The following is a 25,967-nucleotide window of genomic DNA, read 5'->3' as shown; positions in this document are numbered from 1 at the left end:
TTGTGTATGACAGAATACTAATGTTTAATTCTTTGTTTCAGACACGAAAAATGCTGACAAAAAAGTTTAAAGACTTAAGTTATGTCATACATTTAGGTTAAAGTTTAATTATGTGATGTAAATAAATGTTTTCCACGTTATAAAATAAAAATACAGTTGACCGCACTTTACTATCATCAATACGCAACTTAATTTGATAGCCATAATAATATTTCCAAAGCTTTTTTGATACTTTTGATGTGCGATTGGCTGTATCGGTGTATTATTTTACCAATACCTGTTAATTGAAACTTTCCATCCAAGTTAAAACAATAATTTCTAGTGAAAATTATTAAGAGGTTTCTTGACCGTGAACCTAATTTAAAACAATGTAGCCGTGTAATCAACTTGGTTTTGATCAAATGAAAAATAAGTATAATTTTGAAAAACATTTCTTACCTTTTTCAATGTGTTCAAACATGACATTGACAAAGACAAACAATGACCTTTAATTACTTTTGTTGCTTACAGAAACATTTAAACATACAAATATTTGTCAAGCCAAAGTGAATTGCATAAAGTTTTAAATAAACACCTCACAACTTTAAACGGATCCATTATTCTTGGTCATAAATTGTGTAAAAATTAATCATAGACGAATTGCATAATGATTATAATCTGTGCAAATATCCATGCCATAAACAATGCGAACGACATTGATTTCTTTGTTGCATAACTCGTCCGTGGCATTGACAGCGATGCCTTAGCCTATGATTAAAGAAAAAAAACGATTGACTCTATCAACGTAGCGCGCGCGCAAAACCCGCGCCGAACGCGGTCCGCGTGCCTGATTCGAAATACGAAATTGAATTAAATTTATATTATATAAATTCTATTAAGTTTTAAATTAAATAAGTTATTATTATTACTGAATTGTGACTTCATCGTGTTATTTTAATATAAAAATGGGTGTTGAAGAACTAAAAAAAGGTATGTTATTTTTATTCAATTTGCAAATAAAATAAATAACTTAAAAGGCTAATGTTGTTGTGTTAAAACTGGAAATAACAAAATAGTTTACGACTGTAGTACCAGGTGTTCCTTTTGTTTATTTTTGTATTCGTATAACAAGCTGCTGTCATAATGTAGGACCGTAATTGATATGTACATATTACTTTTGATCGAGTTATTATCATTTATTGAGGTAAATGTTACAATTGATTAATTTGAATACATTTACTTTTCTCCTTCGAGGTCAAGGCAAAATTAATTCCGTAACAAGATACCTATCTTTGACTTTTGAAAACATTTAATAAACAATTCATATTCAAAAATGTTAAACCAAATGACGCATCTGCTCTTCTTTGAATGCATTATTATTTAAAATTGTTTTTTTTTTATTATTAAACCTAGTTCTTTTTTATCTTTGTATTCAATTAGATATTTATTTTAAATATGACATCAAACGATCAACTTAAACCTAGATTTATAGCCAAAGTAATTTAGTCAATAAATAATAGCAATAACATTGACAATGCGAACTTTATTGTCAACATTAGCGTTTGCGGTCAACCTCACCGTTTTGTTCAGTTGTTTCATCAATCAATTGTTTTATATTTATATGTATTTTAACGTATGACCGTACTCATAACTTATTTGCTATCTACTAGACCAGGAAAAAAAGAAATTCGATGACTTTTCGAAAAATTTCAATAAATTTTCTACAGTTCAAGTATTTTATGTAACAATATCTTATTACTATGTGCTATTTGAATTAAAGTCTCGTAGCCATCTCGTAAAATAATTTCATTTTTAGTAGATATTCTTATTTTTAACCAATAATGTTTGACGGTTAATTAGTGACTTGTGAGGTCCTAAGACCTAAGACTATCCTAATAATTTTGTATAGACCTAAAGAGATAAATTTCTGAAGATGTGAGGTTAGGACTATACAATGGGTGCATACGTTCCAATCACGCTCTTCTAACTTCTTCCAAGTTTCCAAAGAGTTTTTTACTCTAACGGTATTATATGATGAATTACCACTTCTCCTCTGTAGATGAAATTTGGCTGGATTCTTCTCAATCTGTTACTGCGACCTATTAACTCTGTTACAGAGAAATTTTGGGCCGGCAAAATACATTCGAAGAACTTGAGAAACTATTTTTTATATTGAGAGCATTCTTCCATTTCTAACTTTCGACTTTAATAAATGAAATTATAAAAATTAATACGATTTTCATCCAAAAGCTTAGTTGCAGTTATGGAAAAAACTTCAACCTCTCGCTTGAAGTTTTCTTATACTTGTCTGCTCTTACTAAAAGCTTTTTTCATCGCAATATTATGAAATATAATATTTACTACAAGTCAAGGACGTATACGTAAAATTCTAATGCGATTACCGGACTGTCATCCATTTATCTTAAAGATCAGATATCATGAGATACCTATGCAATAATAATTCAGAAACTCGATAATAAAAGGAAATAGATACTACGGGCACATCAAACAGGTTTACATGAGACTGTGTGTGTCATAAATGTAGATATCAATATAAACAAAATGTAGAGCTGCAAAATAATCCTTGATTACATTGATGTGAACTATCTTGATGATAATGAGGGGCAGCTTAATTCGAGGGTCTTCAGATCTTATGCATTAGACTCGTATTCGCAGCTCAAATGGCTCTCTATTTGTCACTAGCTGTTGCCCGCGACTTCGTCCCCGTGGGTAGAAAATATAAGTTATATTTATACCTGCCCTGTTTTTTCACATTTTCCATTGTATTTTCGCTCTTATTAGTCGCACCGTGATGGTTTATAGCCTAAAGCCTTCTTCGATGAATGGTCTATTCAACACAAAAATATTTTTTCAATTTGGACCCGTTGTTCCTGAGATTAGCGCGTTCAAACAGACAAACAAACAAACAAACTCTCCAACTTTATATATTAGTATAGATTACTCTTCAGTACTTTATTTAATCCTTCTACTTCCATGTATCTCGTTTCCAATTCTTCAATGACATACATTCACGATGCTTGATTTCATAGGAACACTTGGGTTTAAGTTGTCACTTCAATCCACCGGACACCCAAACAGCTCTATCAACACACGAAACATTTTTTCTTAAAAAAGAAGTTTCCTTAACCAGTATGAATGCATCAAACACCGACCTCTATATATCTATCTAAAATTTCCCGAAGATGTCGCTATTGATCAACCCTTCTACCTTTGCTCTATAAAATGTAACTAATTCCACTGTTTACAAATAAACTTCGTGAGTCAGCAAAAACTGTTACCTAACACCAAGGTGTACCTGAAATAAAGTATATTCTATTCCATGCCATTATTTTCCAACATTTTAAATTCAAAATAAATGTTTGAGGTTCAGTCTGTCTCACTTTATTTTCAAGAATGACTGATTCAACTGTTTTTAATAAAATTTGATAGAAAATATTTACAATTGAAAGGCCTTCTATACTATTGACCACGACAACTTGCATCTACCTGTCTGTAGTAATAAGCTAATACAACTATAAGTATTTTTTACCTCTTAAAATTTAGTCCACAGAAATTGAGTTTATGGACGAATACGACGTCTTACGAATTCGATGTTAAGACTGCAGACAATCGTAATTAACGCATTCTTGAATAAGGAAACCTCTTGTTGTTCTGACGAGGGTTTTCCTTGACTGGCCAATAGATTATTATTTTTAATACTTTATTTACTACCTATCAACGATTATGAGAATTTAATAGCTTGTTAACTGATAATGTGTTTAAGTTAAACGGAGTCTATAGTATAAAGAAATAAATAGGGCTTGTCACGATCTCTTGAAGTAGGTAATAGTTCGGGAAAAGAACTATTAACCGTGTAGCACAGCATTCTCCATTTACTAATCTATACTAATATATAAAGCTGAAGAGTTTGTTTGTTTGTTTGAACGCGCTAATCTCAGGAACTACTGGTCCAAATTGAAAAAATCTTTTTGTGTTGAATAGACCATTAATTGGGGAAGGCTTTAGGCTATAAACCATCACGCTGCGACTAATAGGAGCTAAGGTACAATGGAAAATGTGAAAAAAAAACCGGGCAGGCGGGCTAAATCATAACTTATATCTTTTATCCACGGGGACGAAGTCGCGGGCAACAGCTAGTTTAATATAAATTTTTTACTTAATAGTTGGCTAGAACCACAATTCAGATTCCCGCCTAGAACACTTGCTTTTTTTTTATTTTTTATTCCTTACTGCAAGAGTATTTTTGTAAAGAAAAAAACTGAAACAAAACATGAATAAACTCAGAGAATTGTGTGAATTAATATCTTATTTAAAAAATATATGTTTTATTATTTGACAGTAGATACACACGTTTATGATACTGGCTGGTTTGTTCGCACGTGTTTTTTCTTAGTGCATTGTTCTTAAAACTAACGACTGCAGTAGGTAATGGCTAACGCGACCATTAAATTCTTAATAGCAGTTCTCAACCAACCTAGCAAGGAAGTAATGTTAGATTTGTAGAAAAGAGATGGCACTTTACAATGTGTAGTACGTTATCTCTCTCACACTGTTTACTGCAAGAGGTGAAGCCTGAATAAAGGTAAATGATGATGTATCATATAAAACACTTATTTTTAAAAGACGTTGGTGATTTTTTGTTTTCTTTTTGTAAAACGAGTGTTATTGTCAGACTATAACAATAATATACTATAAAAGTGTTCAATTTTCAATTATATTATATCTTATGTTTACGTAGAATGTATTTTGAAGACAATACCTAAGGTTGTATTACTAACACAATAGTTACAATGGGAATACATTTTGACGTCACAATAATCATTGCACTAATATTATAAATGCGAAAGTATACTCAGTATGTGTGTATGTTTGTTACCTCTGTATTCCCAAAAGGTTAAACCAATTTTGATGATCAAGACGTTAAGGCAGGCCAACCCGGAAGCAACAGCTAGTATAATATAATTATATCAAAAAAGATATGAATAAAAACAGATTTTTGAATAATCTTATTAATTTGAGCTGTAAATCAGCTTACCTCACCCGGTTACTAGAGCGTGAAGATAAACTCGTTACGAGATTGGTTATTACCGGCTGTTTGTATTATCAGTAATGACTTCAAACCCACAACCGGTCAGTTATGCATCTATGTTACAACACAGCTCTAAGGATGCGTATTTACCTCACAACTAATTTAACATGTATGTTATTTTATTAATTTACTTATGTGTGTAACACAATTACTTTGCGTGGAAATTAATAGTTTCTTCAAGTAAAACAGGAAGAAATGATTTTCCTTTCCAAAATAATCATCAGGTGATCTAAATTGCTTTGTGATGACATTTTTTTTTGAGTTTTCTATTTTATATCGCAGAGAATGTTGTATTTTTCCTATCAGACAATAAGTAAAATGGGTGATTGACATCACCCGGCATTAGTTTAGAATCCATCATGAAAAGGTTTTTTTTTATTAGTCCTAAGAAAGGCTTTAGAAACGTTATTAACTTATAGTTCAATGACTCCACGTGCACGTTACAAAGTGTCACTGCCACGGAGAAGAACCGACGAAACTCTATCTAGGTTAGGACGTTGTGAACAAGATTGACTAACAGCCAAGCACTTAAGCAAACTTCTTTGTATTTGTGCCGTGCATACAAAAAAGTTTCGAACAAAACAAACAAAGACTCATTTACAGAAAATAGATTTACTGATGTTTTTTTTACAAATTTGACGTATGTAAAAGAATTGAAATATAGAAAATATTTGACAGTGAAAAAAGTGAAGACGTTAGAGTGAAAGACGAATGATGCTTGAATGAATATGTCGTAGACACTTATAAAAAGATTGATTTTAGACCACATCCATATCCATTGAAGGCAACAAAAAAAACATGTTATAATAAATAAACAAGAGCCTATATGACCGTAATGTCACACATACTTTAGATAAAATATGTGTACTCATAGCTATGTATATGTTAACAGATGCCAGTGATTATATTCGCATTATCAGACATCGGAATGGAATGCCAGTAACGATGTCGTTAGATTTAATAACCTACTATGGAATGAAAACACACGGCTTATTATTTTTGTGATTTTCTCACATGCTATATGAATTAATGTAAAAGTTTATAAATATCTAGGAGTTGTTCAATTTGTGGCTCTATTACGCATTATTTAGTTATGAGTACAATCAAGTGTAGGTACTATAGATTAAGAAAAACAAACAATAATGAATAATATCATGCCAAATTAGCTTTGATACAGTTTAAAATATGGTATTCAGCGTATAATTTTCTTTAACAAAGTATTACAAATGTAATTACCGTTTCAAATCAAGCAATGGCTGAAATACCAGAAGCTTGGATGTAAACAGTTTTGTTGCAAATTTTATATAAATTGTACTACATATTAGTCGATTCATCAATTTGTTATGGCTTAAGAAGATATGGCCTCACATCTAAAGACAATTAAACCGAATGAAGCAACACATTATAACACTTAAATACATGTATAGTAAACAAAAGGTTGAATTTAAAGTGCAAGTGAAACGACTACTAATATTTAAGAAAACACTTATATGCGTAGAGAAACTAAATTAAAGCACATTTAAAAACCAATAACGCATAGGTATCGCACAAGAATTAAACAGGGTATGATTTTTTCTAACAACTCTCGCTCTAAGAAATTCAATACTTTCACATGCACTCGACGCCCACACTCAGCACAAGCATTCGTGGATCACATAAATACTTGTCCTATATGGGGGTCGAATCTACATGTCGCGAGCATTGGGTTTGTCGTTACGGTAAAAAGAACAAAGCAATGACATAATCACTAGATTGTACCTATCAGCAATATTCCCACAGACAGTAGTTCAGCAAATACAAAGAATGGACTGAAATATATATTGTTTTTAAAAGCAAGAATGATTGTAGTAGATCTTATTGTTAAATTTGTTAAACTAACCACTTAAGTTATTACACTTTCTCGTTAAACAGTTTCACCTTTCAAAATCATCAGCGCCGCGATCAAATAATTAATAATTACAAACAAGAAACCGCAAATGTCATACGAATACTTCCTCCTTGGAGTTTCCAACAATATTATGCAGAAATCGCAAAACCTCATTAATACAGCGTCGGTATGGAGTCGATTTAATTAAGAATCGAACTTAATTAACTTTTGATGTCAAATGGATTTTGGTGGGAACTCGAAGTAGCGTGGCTCGTTCTATGATTTATTGCCAAGTGTAAATAAATATGGTGTAGGTCGGATACTTAGTAATTAATGAAGTGTCATAATAGAATCTTAGTCATCAATCTTTTTTTTTTGTTGAAAGTAATAATAACAAGTGAAAAAAAGAAGTAACAGATATATTTTTATTTTTGTTTAATTCATATTACCTGTTTTCTTCACAATTCACGTGTTTAGTACAATCCCAATCAATCGACGCAACCTGAAATTACGCTAGCAAACCGCTGGCGAGACAAACATTCAAATTATTTTTGGTTTCGCCAATCCGAGATCGTTTCAGAAACCTGCTGTTACTAATAGGTCTATTTTGATTAATTATTCGGTTGTTAACATTGATTGGCATGACGTAGATATGTAATTACAGGTTTTATACGAAATTATGTTATCATCATTATTCGTGTTAAACTTAGCTGGACTAACTATAAAAAAACAGGTCAAGTGCGACTCTCAAAACTGAGGGTTCCGTATTTTTAGGCTGGATAAATACATATTTGCAACAAAAACTGTTCACCAATCAAATTCATGACTTTACAAATTGTATCTAGACCTCCATGTTTATGCGTACTTTTAGTACGGTACCAGAGCGTCACATTGTGGTGGTATATAACAAATTCTTGCTGGAGCTGGATGCGAGCAGCTAAAGATAGATCTCGATGGCGTGCAATTGGGGAGGCCTATGAGATGGCCTAAGATCCAACAGACAAACTATGTCGACAGTTTTGTTGGACATTGCACCAGATTTAATGTTTTTACCATGTACCTTTTTAATAAATAAATAATAAGTAATATGTCCAGCAGTGGACGAATGAGGGCTGATGATGATGATGTTGATTTCCATATCTGGTTCCAGGCCCGATGCTGGGTGTCCGGCACCTGCAGGCTCTGATGCTGTTTTTCTCCATCGTGCTCGCCTTCGCCATGAGAGTCAACGTCAGCATGGCTATAGTCGCCATGACTGATAAAGACGATGAAAATGTAAGTACTACCTACATATCTGTATTATTGAATACACGGGAAGTGTAGCGAAGCGGACAATATTGACAATTAAATACAATGGAAACATTTGAATATCGGCCTTGACTCGATGCTGCCACTTATGGGTCAATGCATTAGTTACCAATTAAGTTGACCTCTATTACATTATCTAGCAGCTTAAATCTGAAAATACAATTTTGAGCTTATCTTCTTATTTGCTTCTGAGTTTTAGTTGCCATGGCTTTAGAAGTCCCACCACCAATTATGACAGTAAAACCCTTGACTGCGATAGAGAGACGGCGCTCCACGCTGTTTATTGTACCATCGCGTTTTGTCTACCACAGCAGTCTAACTTTGAAAGGGTGGTGATGGTTCCTCAATGCCTATATAGGTCTAAGTTAGGAATAAACGAGATATTATAACGGGTTAAGATGGATAATTTCAACTAAAACTAACGTTTACTAGAATCTAAGAGGTGCTAAAAGACAGTTGCTTACATCGGACTGGACAAAATTATGTTTTCTTATCAAGTCAAAAAGAAAAGCCTGCCTTACATTGAAAACGACATATTCATGACGTAGTTGCCATGAATATCTTAACCCTCAATACTATAGTGCCCATTGCTCCCGTCTTAACTCCCCAAAACCACAACTTAACCTCACTCAATTAATTGGATAATTGGTATTTGCTCCCTTTGACTTAACCGCTGGATGCCTCTTGTTAATCGAAACCCTTAACAACTGGTCAGTTTGTCTAAATAATTATTGTCATTTGAATTTAAATCTTAATCTTCTTAAAATAAAGTTAGACGTCTTTTACTCAATATTAGTAAGTATACTCGTACTATATTGAATACTGAATATACTTTTATAAAATAAATGAATCCTCTGAACACGAAAAAGAACTGTATTTTAAAGTTTATTGAAGAAAAACAGTTTTTCGTGTTCGAGTTTATTCAACGACTTAATCAAACTCAGTAATTCCCAATGAGGTTTCTTTCTAGCTTAAGTTAAGAGAAATCGAATTATTCAAGTCAGATTTTTCAACAGTTTTCTTTAATTTTCTCATTGCCTTAATAGCACCGTATTCTTCCACCCACATTACAGTATGCTCAAAGATCCCGTGGGCGCATCCAATCACGAATCAATATTGATTTACTAGCGAGAGTAAATGCGATTCACTCAGCCGTTGAAAAGGCCCTTCACTTTTTATAATAAGTGAGCAAAACCCTCTTTTAGCAAGAGCAATATAGTTATTGAACTTACAACACAGATTATTCAATTCATCTTATAGTTGAACTAAGTATTCGAAGTTTAAAGTAATGTTTTTTAATGACAGAAGTTCTGGCCTATTATAAATCTTAAATTTGAATTTGGAATGACTCGAATTTCGGTTCAGTAAAGCTATTAAAAAAAAGAAAACATTGTTAACCAAGAAGGTCTTATACTGACATTTCTGTAACAAGGTTATAATATGTATTATGGAAAAAAATGTGTAAATATTTGTCATCGATATCTCTAAACAACAATATTGATACGAATAAAGATTAGTCTTGACGTTCGGAACGTGCTTCAGAGATAAAACACTCGAACGTTTGTAAGATAATCCTTGGCCTCCCCTGTTGCTCCTCGTAAAGTTTACATTGTTTTAGAATGATAAAAACGTTGTAATCTTCGAATATTTGTATTGACGCCTTGTATCAAGAAGACAAGTAAATAAAAGTAGTTTATTATGTAGATCTTCTTATATAAAAAAGCAATCAAAATATTGGCTAGATTGATCAATATTGGATTCAAATCGAGTTCTTGAACTTAGATGTATAGCTTCAAGACAACGATAAATTTGCGCATTATCCATGATTAAGGTGTAGGAAAGAGCATTAAATACAAGTAGTAATAATAATTCGTAATTACGAGTGTTTATTATTTTATAGCAATGGTAATTAAATTCTATAAAAAAGCGCAAGGTTTCCAAGCGAAATACTTAAAGAAAAACTGATATCACAAATTATTTTTATTTGAAACACTTTAGTAATAATAAAAGCAAATATTTTGTAGGAATATGAATTTTTCGTTATAAATATTTATCCAGGAGCGAAATAATGTATGTGCATTTAACAGGGTGAAAGTGACCCATATTTTACCTGAAATAACATTATTTTCCACATGATCACCATTAAAAACACGCTGGGTACATTTTAATATTATTTTTAAGCGTATAATATGCAAATGTTGGAAAAGGATCTAATTGTGAGAGCTATCGCTGGGAAACAAATACGAAAGTATTTTTGTGTATTGCAATTGTTTGTTTGGATACACTGTAATGTATTCTGGCGAAATGTTATTAAAAATATCTGTTTCTATTTTTGCAGTAGTAAAAATATGGTGTTCTTTAATATATTAATTATCATATATTTTCGATACGAATAAAATTTAGCTTGACTTCTTGACATAAATGAAAAGCTGTGATTGAGACTCTTGCAGAAAGTCCAATTTTAGATCTAAATCAAAGTTGACTTTTATTTTCTACACCTACTTCTTGATATCTCTGCATAACCCTTTTGTTGACTGGTAGAGAAAGCCTCAGGCATTAAGTCCGTCATTCTACATATGTGGTATAAGAAGTGCAAATTAATATATTAATAGATTCAAACGTTGAGGTTAGCTTTAATTTGAACCTAATACTATGCGCAAATTGATTCAGTCACAGAACGAGACCACATTCACGTATATCCTCTTGAGAATAATTAAGTCGATTGTTCACAACGGAACGCTCTACATGTGCCTCAAATAAACTAATATCTGATTTCACATTTCACAACGGTTCCAATTGAACACGAAATTAGTTTAACAAACAACAATACTTAGGAGACTGGGAGCCGATACCAAGGTCCCCGTACAATACGACGTGTAATCGATATTCTAATTAATGTTGCCTAAATATAATCGGAACTTATTCAAAACAGTATGTTATTGTTATAAATATGTCATTGACCGAAGCAAAAATAATAATAATCGATCAAGTAATTCAGCTATACAGTTTATACAAAACTAGCTGTTGCCCGCGACTTCGTCCCCGTGGGTAGAAGATTATTAGTTATGATTTATACCTGCCCTGTTTTTTTCACATTTTCCATTGTATCTTCGCTCCTATTAGTCGCAGCGTAATGGTTTATAGCCTAAAGTCTTCCTCGATGAATGGTCTTTTCAACACAAAAATATTTTTTCAATTTGGACCAGTAGTTCCTGAGATTAGAGCGTTCAAACAAACAAACTCTTCAGCTTTATGTATTAGTATAGATTTGGTTGTTGATTGTCACACAACTGACGGTGTCAAATAAAATAACATTATAGTAATTGCATTTGTTTGCAGTATATGGCATTCTACTGCCATATCATGTCCTTTCTTTATCGTACCATAAGGTAAAATCGTAATCATATTACTAAAACTCCGCTTTCTGTCTTGTCCGGCCGTCTAACACCAGGTTGTATCTTATGTGATAGCTACCGTGACAGCTCGACGGTAAAATTTTCACAGATCATGACATGTGTTGTAAAATAAATGTGGTTAGGGAAGGTTATATAATTACCAATTTTTAGCAATTTGCTTTCATTTAGCCTAGGGTCATTTGATTACACTTCACCGGATCTTTTCGTATAATATCATTATTAAAAGGAAGATCATATTCATTCAATTCAATGATCTTGCAACGCTACTTCCTGCCTTACGCTAACTTGTATGCCGAAATCGTCTGGTAAAAAAATGTCTGGCTTTTAGAAGACTAAAACTTAAAAAAATTTGGCTTTCCAACATAAAAATATCTTCCAATTCTTGAGATTACCGTTTTTAATAAGTAAACGAACAAAAATAATTTCTATTGAATTAAAAAAGTGAATAAAAAGTTTTAGGTAATTTTTTCTCTGCCCTATACAGATTTAAAAAAACACGCCTAGTGTATTCATTCCTACATGTGGACGTGTAAACGTGACAACTATCTTTTTCTCTCACAATCAATGACATTTATCTCTAAGGCAACTGACACTTTTACGAGCGTCAACATTAACAGAAATCTCATAGATTTATACACTTGACTTTTTGACAAGTCTGATTCTGCCTATTTACTTACACACTAACATAACTATGTCACCTGTCGAACAGGCCAATATATCAGACATTTCAAATCTGCCAAAGAAAAATTGGTCAATATCAAGATCTCGTAGCTATTCTCATAATCTGGTCCAAATCAAATCTTATCCAGTTTTCGTCGGTTGTTCACTATTTGATTTCAATCTCGACAGTCTCTCTTCAAAAAAAGTTTATCGGACATGTTTAAGTGTATATCTCTAAAACCATAAATCAACCATGTGTCACCTTGGGTTTTGCTTCAAAATATGGAGGAAAATCCCAGATCAACAAACACAAAACTTTCGTTAAGACTCCTACTTGAGAAAAGGCAAAACAATCACAAACGGGTCGTAAAAAACCAATATTCAAACCAGATAGGTAAACTAAGAACACTCAGATTTGAGACATAGTCTTAGTATAATAATATACAGCAACACCATTGGATTATATTAAAAAACGGTCAAGGTCAACGGTCAATAATGGGGGTTGCAACATTGGGTGAAAAATGGTCAATCATGAAATTATGGCATATCAACAGTTAATAAATCTTGTTCTTTTTTAACAACAATATAGAAGCTCAAATTTTATCTGGCTACCACGGCTTTTAGCGATAACTTCACCCTTTGTGGCACCATTTAACTATTGACTTGTATCCAATCCTGTTCTTATATGATATGCAATAAAGAATTTTTTTTTTTTTCAGCCATTACTTTCCCACTGCAGGGCAAAGGCCTCCCTTAGGTTCTTCCACTCTGTCCGGTCTATTGCTTTTGCCATCCACTGTTTGTGGTACGCATCCAGTTCGTCGCGCCATCTCATTCGAGGCCGTCCTCGTCGCCGTTTTATGTTTGATGGGACCCAGAGGGTACAGACTTTGGCCCAGGAGTTTTCGGGCAAACGACAAACGTGGCCGGCCCATTCCCATTTTAAATGGGCAGCTTTCAGACCAACGTCAGCAATAAAGAATATTCTATTCTAAAAAATAAAAAGTTTATTTGACATAAAATTAAACTCTTTTCTATGAAATAAGAACTTGGTGGAAAAAACAGCAACTTTTCTACTCTTTGGGTTCGGAACCTTAAAAATAAATACTTATCTTGACTTTATGACGTGCATACTACTATCATAAGTACTTCGTTTTGATTTATGAAAAATCCACGAGTCATTTGGTCTCAGAACTGAGCACACGGGATACTGAATGAAATACTTAATCAAGATAAGTTTATTGATGTAAATTAGAAATATGAATAAAACCTAAGTATACGATTTCAACAAAAACGTTAAATAAAACTTGAAATTAACATTCACTTGTTTTCGTGTATGTTAAAATATCACTCACCATCATAAAAAGCACACGTTGTGATACTGTATCCAAACATGAACTTTCGTGTATTGCAATAAAGTTAATTTTCGTAGAACATTATTTCTATGAACACGCGATCCTTTGGTATTCAGAAATATTTCTCAGTATATCATCGGTAAACAATTAATATTTATTTGATGGACTTATATATTTATCCACGAGGATGGGAATCCTCTTGAGATTATTTTTCTTAGGCCATTGTCCTTCTACACGAGGGCAGAATACTCTACAGACAGATTGATAAACATATTAATATTGACATTGAGTTGAAATAAAAGAGCTATATTATTTGAATTATTAAGTTGATTACTGCATACGTTTACCTAACTGGAGCTAGTGTCAAACTTTGAACTGACGCTAACTGAATTATGCACTAGTTAAAATATTAAACAGTTTTGCATAATCATGTAATAAGCTACCAGTATTCCGGTGTGCTCATTATTATTCATCACATTATGTTCAATTTTACCTCTATACCTCGACTGCACGTTTAGCCCAGTGGATGAGCCCACCACGTCAGGTCCAAGGGTGCGGGTGTGTGTGTCGCGGGTTCGATCCCCGCGTAGGACAAGAGTTTGTGACATCGACGAACGCTTGTTCTGAATCTGGGTATCTTTGTGCAGGTGAGTTTAATGTAGGTGAAACTCTCGCCGGGATACAAGGATTTAATTGCTTAGTGCGGTAGTCGTAAAAATACCTATTCTATAATAAAGTTCCAAACTCGTATAAAAAATTGGTCCTTAGAATAAAGTCAATCAAACAATATTCCCAAGTAGCCCAACATTATGAAGTGTTGATCGTTCATTACACAGTTACTTAATTTCCTTTCATCGTTTTTCAGTCGTTCGACTGGAGCATGCAAACCCAGAGCGTGATCCTGTCCTCGTTCTTCTGGGGGTACGTGGTGCTGCAGATCCCGAGCGGGGAAGCCGCGGCCAAGTTCGGAGGCAAGATCCTGATGACAGGCTGCATCGCCATCAACTCCGCCGTCACACTGCTCATACCTATCGCAGCGTATTATGTAAGTCCTTTCTCTGCCTAGCTTTGTCTCATTCTAACAATCACCAGGTTCAGTTCACCATTTGACTTTGAAATTGATTATGTATCAGAACAAAACAAAAATGTGTACAGGAGTGCTGCTTAATTTGTAAGAAATCTCTACCAGCGCTGACTTCTATTTAGAAATAAAAGTGTTATTCTGTGTTAATTGGAGATTAACGATATGAAAACGTCAAACAGTTTTTTAGAAAAACAATTAATACTAAACATTTTCCTTGTTGCGTTGAGTAAATCAGCCACATGATGACAATGAGTCTATTGAGGAGACAGTCTGAAGTGTAATCAATACGAAGTATAAATATTTTGGTCACCGGTTTATTAGGTAACTATCTTGTGACGTGTAAACATAATCTCGCATTTGTTATGACAATGGTGGGAGGGAAACCATAACTATAACGATTAATTGATTATTTGATGAGATGTGATGTTTTCAATGGATTCTTTATGTATAATATTAAGATGATCATTCTGTTCTCATAACACGGTGAAGAATACCATGATAGTAATTGCTTACAACACCTTTGCTGAAAACGGTATTTGATCTCATGCGAATGATGTTCTAAAAATTTTAGTGTCCAATCATATATTTTTTTATAATTCTTATCTTAATTATTTTCGGTCTGCCTTTATCCAATTCTTTCATTTCTTCTGCTTGAACTGCATCAAATAACATAATTGATTGTTAAGAAGTTGGAATTCTTAAGACTAACTAAGGCATTGCGTAAAGGTCTCAAAGAGGAATAACTTGGAAAATAAATTTAATATTCAAGCCGCAAACCTTGTAGATGAGATAAGTTTTCGGCTGTTAGAAATGTTCCGAAATCCATAGAATTGAAAACGCATTTGTAATGTATTTCTCTAATTGTTTAAAAACTTTCGTTTTAACAGTTTGCCTAGCCCGTTTCGTTTTTAATACATTAACGATGTATTGGTATAATACGAAACTTAAAATATGCAGCGGTATACTCACACTTATTTATCGCGGTATCTTACTTGCTCGGACCCAACCGGAGTCCTTAATCATGAGCTGACACAGTAGGCCGTAAGTCGAACCCGACTCCAATGTCTTCGATAAATATTATTTTAAGTACGAATCATCCATTCGAAAACTATTATATATAAATAAATTATGAAACGTCTATCGAGGCTCTTCAATCCAAGAGCTAAAGACACATCCTTCCAAACCCTCTATCCTAGTTCAAAATACCCGTAATAGTATAAATTTTAATCTTTTTTTCAGGGAGGTTGGAAAGCGTTATGCGCGTGTCGTGTGATCCAGGGCCTGTCTCAAGGCTGTGTGTACCCATCGATGCACAACCTTATTGGCAAATGGGTTCCGTTGGAGGAAAAGAGCCGTCTCGGAACTATGATATATGGAGGTAAGGTTTCATGATAAGCGGAAATTAAAGACCTTTCGGTAGCCTTTGAGTTTTGTCAATGGCTTGCGTATAGAAGATTACTGGTCGCAAGGACGTCGTTATAAGCTTATTTTGGTACGAATAAGAGCATGTTTATGTCCAGAAAAAGGAAAATGATATGAAGAAAAGAGAATTTGAGGAGCAGTACAGTCGTCATAGAGTATGAAACTATACATGTATTGGTTGCATTCCAATACTAGTCAGTTGATTCGATGCTTGCAGCAAATCACTGGATATTTACTCAATAAACCTACAATTTAATTACAAACAACAAAATAATTATGAAAATGTTGATGCTTATTTCATGTCATTTCAAAACACAATTGAGTATCCTTCGCTAGACGCTCCTACTTTAATCGTAAAATCTATTTCTAATGTCCTATTGTTTTTGACATTTATTTATTGGTTGGATGATGAATTTGATATTTTCAATGGACATGTTTTATCAAAATGCTGGCCTACGTAATACTTTATGCTATCGATACTGATCTATAGCTTGTCAATATTTCAGATTAGTTTTATCTGAAATTTTAGGTACATATTGGGTACAAGGTACTTGCTATTCATAGTTACCATTTTCATATTTAATTTATTCAAAGTCAACAGTGATATGGCAGTTTTTTTTTAAATCAAATGTTTTTAAATTATTCCGGTATATAAATGTTGATCACGGTGATTGCTCAGGAAAAAATACTAGTACAGGGGAAAGAAACATCAGTAACAAAAAACAAAAGCAGAAATGGTAAAGGAAATTAACAATACTAATCCAAATGTGACATTAATTAATATCTCGACAAACATTCACTAAAGAAATACAAGGTATTTCCAATTATACCATACAGTTTCCTCATAAATCTACGAAAAACTATAACTGTTGTACTTTGTATGGAGGTTAAGGAGGAACAAACCGTGACGTGGCAAAAAATATTTCCGATCGTAATGAGGTTAGGATCGAACCCCGGAAATATTCTGATGACCGCATGATTGGGCAGAGGTTCACGCGATGGGGAACTGTATTTTGTTGCGATAATTTGGTAAAGGTCCGAAAATGTAGTGGCTATGTTATTGTCTGTTCTGGTGGTTCGGATTTTTAATGGAGGTACTACGAAGAAGAAGACACGTCGTTCATTTTAAATTGTCCTAATGCTTCACTATGCTCCGATTTTATTATAATTATGCCAAAGCAAAACAAATGTTATGTCATAAATTTTTCATGACTATCATTTTTTTCTATCAGTATCATGTATATAAGTTAAGCTATCTAAATCTCGTGAATATAATATGGCCAGATAACTTCAAAAAGCGTAAGAGCAGATAATCCTATCTTTTATGTTGAAGAGGTGTCTGATAATCACTTCGATTAGATCTGTGACTGATTAGATAAGTTGTTCACGTGCTAAACGTAAAAGAGATTGCTGTTTATTGATCACGTGTGATTGACCTTGTAGTATATGCTATCAAATTAGTGGTAGTACGTGATTGCAAAAAATGAAATTGTTGAATTGTTTTTTTATTTAAATACCTATACATTCCGAAAATGAGTAGTCATGACGTGACAAACTAGTATATTTTAACAACATTTTTACAATTATAACGTTAATTGAACAGAACGAACTACTGATTAATGAATACCCCTACCCCAATTGAGCACTATGTGCAATATGTTTCGAAATATTTGTATTTGTTCTTTTTCGCATGTTTGTGAAACTGCTCAAATTACTACTGTTTACTAACTGGTCATGTGTGCTAGCTCTCGATAATTTTTCTTCGCACCCCTTCCAGGCGCCCAGCTAGGGACCGCCCTGCAGCTGATGGCGTCCGGCTTCATAGCGGAGTACTGGGGCTGGCCGGCCATCTTCTACGTCAACGGCACGCTCGGGGCTATTTGGGTCGTCTTCTACGTGTTCCTGGGCTCGGCCTCGCCTGCAGACTCCAAAATGATTGGAGAAGATGAAAAACGATACATCCAGACTTCATTAGGTCAGCTTGGTGCACAAAGGGTTAGTTTCATTATTTTTATGCATCAAGAACTCGTGAACGCTTAACGTTGTTCTATATTCTGAACTTAACCGTCTAACTAATTAAAAGGAATGATCCATCTCTTTATTTTTGTGGATTCAGGTGCATAAGAAGCTTATGCACGCAAATCCTAAAACACTCCAATTTTAAGTCCGAAATAGGATAAACAAATTTATTACACAATTCATTTGATGGCTATTAAAATTTAGACGAGATAGTAATGCGGAAATGTTGAAGCAATATTCTTGTCTAAATCGGCATTAACCACCTTTGAGGTTTATTGCCATCTCTATAAATTATCCAGAACGTTCTATTGACCCTGTTACAAAGATAACAAGGGTATTTGACTGCCATCACAACGTCTTTAGGTTAAAATTTATAGTTTCACGAAAATAAACCCTTTCTCTAAAATAATCGACGGTCTCTTGACAGGATTCAAAGCTTTATCGCTTATGATAAATAGAGCTTTGATCTTGATTTTATGGATCCGAAAATATCTTTAGTGTAGTTTCTCCATGCATAATTGACTAATATGCCCATAGTAATAGTTTATGTTCCTTTTAAGTACAGAAAATATTATAAAAAAATCCAATTTCTTTTCCTACAGAAATTGAAAACGCCATGGAAGAAGATAGCAACAAGCTTGTCGTTCATTTCTCTGATCATCATGCACTGCGGACATAACTGGGGATTCTGGACTCTCATGACGGAGATGCCCTCATACATGAAGCAAGTTTTAGGCGTTGACATCAAATCGGTAAGAATCATAGGTTTTTGGCAGTCTGGGAACTTGCCCATCTACTCTAAACAAGGATGATTCCTGTTAGATTTTCTATCATATTTAAACCCTATTAAAAATAGCTATTAGCTTTTAAAAATTAAGGGAATATGTTATGTGGTTATTATGTCTTGAATGAAAAGAAATCCACCACTGCATGTTTACAACATTTTAATACGTCAATTATGAGTTTAAAATGGTAGATGTTAAATGATACTGATTTATTTCAAAACCATGCATCATGTCGTATTTATCATTTATTCCCAGAATGGTGTAATGTCAGCGCTTCCTTACCTGGCGATGTACACTCTGAGCTTCCCGTTCGGTTTCTTGTCAGATTATGCGCTGAAGAAGAAATGGGTTACCATCAGTACATGCAGAAAACTTAGTAACTCTTTTGGTAAGTTCCAAATAACAACCTTTTATAATGAAGTTATAAGTTTACTTATTTCTCGTATAACTGTTTATGTAACCCAAGCCCGCAAATACTTAATACAAAAAATTAAGTTCTTATTTTTGCAGCTGATTAAGACTTATTTTCCTGGTCATATTTCTGTAATAAATCTCATTTAGGAAATTTACTATAATGCTATATTGCGGTTTTTTCAATAAGATGGTTTTTTTCCAAAGTTAGTCTTATCCCAATAACTTAATTTTAAGCTTCTTAATCCATCCTCTACGTCTTCATACTAAAATTGTTGCTCGCGGCCTCTTCCGTATCATTTCTAGGGAGTATTAAACCCCTCCCCCCCCCCCAGGTGAGTACGGCCCCGCGCTGGCGCTGATCGGGCTCTCGTACGTGCCGGCCGGTGACGTCACGCTGGCCGTCACCATGCTCACGCTCGTCGTCGGACTCAACGCCGGGCACATCAGCGGGTACATGGTGAGGGATACTAACTGAACTATACATTTATTTTGAGTATCCATTAAAAGGAACGTAGCTGTTGTTTTCAACTGTTGCTACAAATGGAATGCACGAAAAATTAGACATTGTCAAATAACTTTCATCTGAATTTTGTTCTTGCATACGACTGCATTGCGTGTATGTAGCTAATTATTTTCAATTTTAACCAAAACAATAATGGAAATAATTTTGACCTAAACCTATTTAAACAAATTTGAACTTAACTAAAATGATGAACTAGTATTACCTAAACTAATATTTTCCCAATACCTTGCCTCATAGAATGAATCCACTAATTTAAATATGTTTGTCCACCAGCTGGTGCATATAGACATGGCCCCTAACTTCGCGGGCACCATGATGGGCATCACCAACTGCTTCGCCAACATCATCTCCATCATCGCCCCTCTTGCTGCTGGACTCATACTGCAGGACGAGGTGAGGTCACAAATAAAACCCAAAATTATTTAGTGCGACTTCAGATCTGATAAGAAAGCTATGATTGATACCCTAGTCCAATATACTCACAGCTCTAACTGGCGAAAATTTATTTATTTATTTATTTATTTATTTAATTATTACACTAATCTACCATTACAGGTTACTTAACCTAATGCGGTAGCTAGGACTAAATAAAGGTCTATGTATTTATGTGAACTAGGGTTTCAAAGATTGAATTATTATGCATATAGTTGCAGGTCTAAATTCCAGCAACTGTTTTAATATGTAATTTTCTGATAATTCTGATATGCACAGGCAATAAGTTAGACTGATGCACATCATTGCTCCTCCTGGAATTGCTTGTTGCTCCATCCACTTTTCTCCTAGATATGAAATCCTTACTATTTACGAATCCCATGTTTCAAATTTCTGTCATTCCGCGATTTTTTGGAGTTCTCTGAATAAATTGGTTTCCAAGACTTTCAAAATCTTTGATTGATTTGTATCTTCTATAACTTTAAGTCCATTGAATTAGATGCATGTTGTACTTTTATTTTTATTATTTATTTCAAATTATTTTGGTTATCAGTTTGGTTTTGGTTATTGACATTGACAAAAATGAAGGGAAATTGCTAAGAAAACAATCCTCGAAGAATTTTTAGACCCATCATACATCTCGCGACTACGACCACTCCAACGAGAAGAAGAATCTAGTGTATTATCAACATTTTAGTATGGATTTATTTTACCTTAATACTAGAGGTATCGGGTGCTCAGAAATACTTTTGAACCTAACCGGAGTCTCTTAGCACTAGAAGACAAAATGGCATCGGTGTCGAAAATCAAACTCGGTTTAGCCCATTTCTAAAATAATTATCAATGTCACTGACTAAAGTAGAATAAAAGGAAAGTTATATTATCCAGGTACTTAATAAGAACCCTTGCTTCCAGACTGACCCGGTACAATGGCGGACTGTATTCTACTTGTCGTCGGCTATCTACGTCGTCTCCAACACGTTCTTCATCATCTTCGGCACCAGCGAGAGACAGCCCTGGAACGAGGTCCCTGATGATGATGTTCCTGGTAAGTTTTAAGATAATTAACTTAAAGTATCGGGTTGTAAACTACGGTTTTGGACTTCTTTTAAAGATATCGGTAATTTTTAAGTTAAAATTGTACATAATATGACTAATATATATTTTTTGTTTAATTTTTTCAGAAATCCAAAATAAGTCTGAAAAAGTCGTCTAGAAAATATTTCCACCTGATTTTAAAATGTAAATTTTGTAAATATTAATAAATTATGTCATAATGTTTAACATAGTTTGATTATAACGTTTTAATTAGTACTTTATTAAAACCTTCTAGTCTCTGGCCAAAATAAAAGAATATGGAAAGTTCTCGAAGGAGTAGAACATAATTGGCATCACAAGTCACGTACTCGGAGACTTAGAAATAATAGCAAATTAAAAGTTCGCAGATTTTGCAAAAGTGCACATTGAAATCCAAAGTGGCCTCATTAAGTTTTTGCAGTAAAAAGTTGAATAACTTTTAATGAACTTTATAAAAATCAAATTGCGAATAGTTAGATGAACTTAAGTTATTGTAAAATCTTTTAAGTTAAAAATAATTTGTAGCTCATAAATAACTTTTAGGTTACGCCTGAATCAAATTATTCGTCGATTTTGCAAAAACAATGGAAAGGGTTAAACGTTTTTGGTATATGCATTTTTTTTTCTAGCTTTACTCCGTCGATACTTTATATAGTTATTATCAGATTTTAGTAGATCGTACTTGTTGATAGAAAACAATCGAATGTACGAAAATGATAAACCAAAGTCACCCACCTCAACAAAATGGAATGTCATTTTCACCACTAAAGCAATTCCTATTAGCGGCACGAGTAGAGTATTTTGGCTACAGAATAGATGTAGATGCTGATGCAGTTTTCAAACAAAGAAAACGTATTAAATTCTCATCTCTCCCAATTCTTCTTTAAAATGGTGCTATAGTATGTTCAGCAGAAAAGCGCTTAAAATGTTGATAGCCGATAACTGTCACGGAGACGGTCGTTCCCCGTCAGCGCTGAGTAAGCACTGGCTGGCGCTGGACACACGACATTTATTTAAATCTTCACCTATTCAAGTGCTTTTCAAAAAGGAAAGGACTAGCTCGGGGTTCTCATTTTTAGATATGGAATATTCTAATAGCAACGAGTGTTAAAGCCTACTGATGGATTAAAAAAAATTGAAATTGAGTTTTGCGAAATAAATATAATAAGACTTACTACGGGACAGTTGCAAGTTTGAGTGCTAATAAACAAAAACAAATGCGAGTGAGTATCGCAAAACAACAACCGCTAACTGGAAAAATATATTTTTGGTAAGTAGGTACCTATGTATTTGTTGTTAAAGCGGCAGCTGTCACGGTTCAAGAATTCACTGTACATAGCCTGGTGATGGATAAACAGAGAGAAACCGGGCCCTTCGTAATAGGCTTCCGTTTTCACCCTTTTTGTAAGGAACCCTGTAACACAGGTTATTAAATTTGCAACTTATTGAACAACCTTCTATTCACTACCTCTCCGTATTGTACGCGGGTTTAGCTAAAATCCGTCAAATATTTGTTTCGCTCAGTTAAACTGAACGGCAACAATAGCTCTTTGGACGGATTCGTTCCAATATTCACAACTTGTTGAGTTTTGGGAACATTCGTATACTACCTGAAGTTAAAAGATTTAGATCAAATATTATATTAATCACACATTAATTTATATCTTGCTTACTTCGGAACTTATTTGTGAATTGGGAGTAATATTTTTTGTTCGTGAGGCTAAATTTATATTTGTAAGGCTGGTTACGACTTACAACTGTTTGGTGCTGGCGTTCAAAGTTATAATTTGCTGCTCCTTTTTATTTCCTTTTTCTCCTGCATTTGGTTCCGACACGTGGAGTTGCATTGCAACACGTGCCTTTCGGCAAATATTACTACCTGATTAATATCATACAACTATTTTTGATTGATTATTTCTTAATGAGAAGACGAGGTCTTTTTTTCTTAAATGGCGGGTTCTACATGACCTAGCGCCCCTCGGGGGAGGGAGTGGTTAGTTTCAGACACGTACTGACTAAAATATATCCATATACTGCCGTGCTACATCATACGCGATTTCGTATCGGTGTTTGACAGTGAGTTGCAATTAGACAACAATTACAACTTTCCTACAAAGCTCTCTAGAAATACTACTGTTATTTCTACACACATACATAATACGTACACGTATCAAAATATTCAGTTTCAGTTCTAAACGAGTCACGCAGCGACATCACTCAGGTACTTTACAAGGTCCCTAATGATATGCCCGCGTCGCGTGTCGGTACAAATCAAACACGCCACGATACTTGTCTTCACTAATGCAAATAGATATAAATTAACCTATCCCCTCGATAAACACCGCTAAATATGCTACACTGTAGGAAGTATATTTGTGTAAGTTTACAACTAGGTCTACTGTTCTGTGTGTTTTCTATTATGTCTTAAATACGTCGTTGAATGAAAATATTACTGCCTATCTAATCGTTAGATGATCTTAAATCACCAAATATTTTAATTTAAAAAAATGCTACTTTGAATACCATGATCTGTTTTATAAAATATATATTATTTTTCTAGAAACTAAAATCACAAATCTAAGACGACAGAACTAATGTAAAGCGATCTATAAAGAAAAATCCAAATGAGTATAAAAAATATCTTTGTAGTCACTGAGATGAATGAATAAAGTACAAGATAAGTATTTTTGTCGTTATCAAAACAATTGTAAAAAAATACAAAGATTGCTTTAAAGCTTTACTAAAAACGTCTCGTGACGTAAGAACGTCGCAAAAATGTAACCACAAAAGTGACGTAAGTGTTTGCTGCAAAATTATCAATTTATGTTTAAGGAACAAAATAAAAAAACGTAGCTATAATTGTTTATAAAGGGGCGGATTTTATTTATTTAGTTGTGTCCCTATGAAAGAAAAGTCCCACAACAACCCGCTCCCTGATAACCCGCTGTCTAAACTGCTATACCGCACATACATTCTCGCCACATTCAATTCTAGAAGAATTGCTCATACATTACAATGCCGCTGTGATAGCATAAATCTCATTTCACTGAGGCTGCGTCGAGATTTCCACTGTGTATTGGTTGCTATGCAAATTTTTATATTGCGTTTCTGCTTTGCTTGAATGTCGGATGTCAAGGAGTTATAGATGTGAGTTATTGGTATAAAGAGACAGTTCATTATAAAATAAGATTACTTTTGAACTTGTTTTAAAATGGCAACGTTTGTTTGACATTACGTATGGTATTTTCAACAGGTGTGAATGCGTAGCGGCTTGATAGATACATTCATATCTCTCTTGATCAACGCATTCTAGAGTGAGACAAAAGATAAATCCTTGGTTATTAAGCAAATAGATATAGCCAAATTCACAAAAGAAACCAAGATCTATCTCCTTTTTTATTTTATAAGCGACACGCTTTTACTGTGGTTTTACTACACCATTATGGTTTGACACACAACTGGTACTTCATTTTTAAAGTTTTTTTCCCGAAAAGCATTTCAATGTTAAAATTAATCAGAAGATTTAAACAAAAAATATTTTCGAAACTGAAAGAGCTCAAATAGTAAGTTAAACAAAGTGTTTTCTGTTCAAAAAACAAACACATCGTTAGACGTGTTAGTCTTGCTAGATAAAATACTTTCTAAGAACTGCTGATAATAAAAATTGCTACATATTCCATATTCCTGCAGTTCACACCTTTATAAACCTCATATTAAATTATTCGAAAATTATCTATTTTTTATAAAAATAAATGAATATTGTTTTATAAAAGATTCAGTTATTTCGTTTACCATTTTATTATAAAAACTATTGTGAACATTAAAACACTTTATGACGACATTCGTTGCACAGAAAATGTAAATGGACCAAAACTATTCCAATTTTAAAATTTGCAATTTTTATTCTTACAGCTAGAGAACCGCTTGGTAATTAAAAATATTTCATTTTTACTTTACATTTTAATTAAAACATGTCTCTTTTTCCTTCGACGCACTCTATCAACGTATTTTTGAAAAAAAAACACTTATTTTAGCCTTTACTCTATAATATTTCAAGTTATTCGAAACAAATGAACCACATTTTAAATTTAAATTGTGCTAATAAACTATTTATGAACATAAATAACGTAGGAACACAAGCTTCCTAAACCAACAAAAAATCATTTAAAACTAGTTATTTTATATCCTTTTCTCTCCCACTAAAACCGCCGCTCCAGCTTTTATCTATCTCTCTCCAACCAGAGGGATTCTGTTCCGACTACTAGTTATTCCAATTAAAATTACTGAAATCCTAGCATCCGTTTAGCTCGATTAATAATTCGCGAACGGATTTCGGTATTTCGAATTCGTATCTACTCGCACATCCGTTCAGATCCGGATGTCATTTGAATTATTCCGTTAATATAATTCGTTCCATTTGGCTTCTGCTGTGTTCGTGATTCTCGCGTGCTGACTATTTAGGTTTTGAGTTGCATTTGTCGGGGTCAATTGGATATAGTTCAAAATGTACCTATTT

General features: G+C 33.7%; 1 protein-coding gene across 1 annotated transcript; it reads left to right on the top strand.

Annotated features, from left to right (window-relative positions):
* Nucleotides 1-764: 764 nt before the first annotated feature.
* On the top strand, nucleotides 765-21,655 carry LOC113499076 (putative inorganic phosphate cotransporter). Its single transcript, XM_026879418.1, has 11 exons — nucleotides 765-969; nucleotides 8,107-8,231; nucleotides 14,561-14,740; nucleotides 16,019-16,157; nucleotides 17,979-18,196; nucleotides 18,823-18,972; nucleotides 19,261-19,393; nucleotides 19,752-19,876; nucleotides 20,216-20,335; nucleotides 21,290-21,422; nucleotides 21,559-21,655. The coding sequence occupies exons 1-11, from the start codon at nucleotides 945-947 to the stop codon at nucleotides 21,588-21,590; spliced, it is 1,380 nt and encodes a 459-aa protein (XP_026735219.1). The 5' UTR covers nucleotides 765-944; the 3' UTR covers nucleotides 21,591-21,655.
* Nucleotides 21,656-25,967: the final 4,312 nt, after the last annotated feature.

The sequence above is a fragment of the Trichoplusia ni genome, chromosome 11, assembly GCF_003590095.1.
Source record: "Trichoplusia ni isolate ovarian cell line Hi5 chromosome 11, tn1, whole genome shotgun sequence".
NCBI lineage: Eukaryota > Metazoa > Arthropoda > Insecta > Lepidoptera > Noctuidae > Trichoplusia > Trichoplusia ni.
This window is presented reverse-complemented; position numbering and strand designations above follow the sequence as displayed.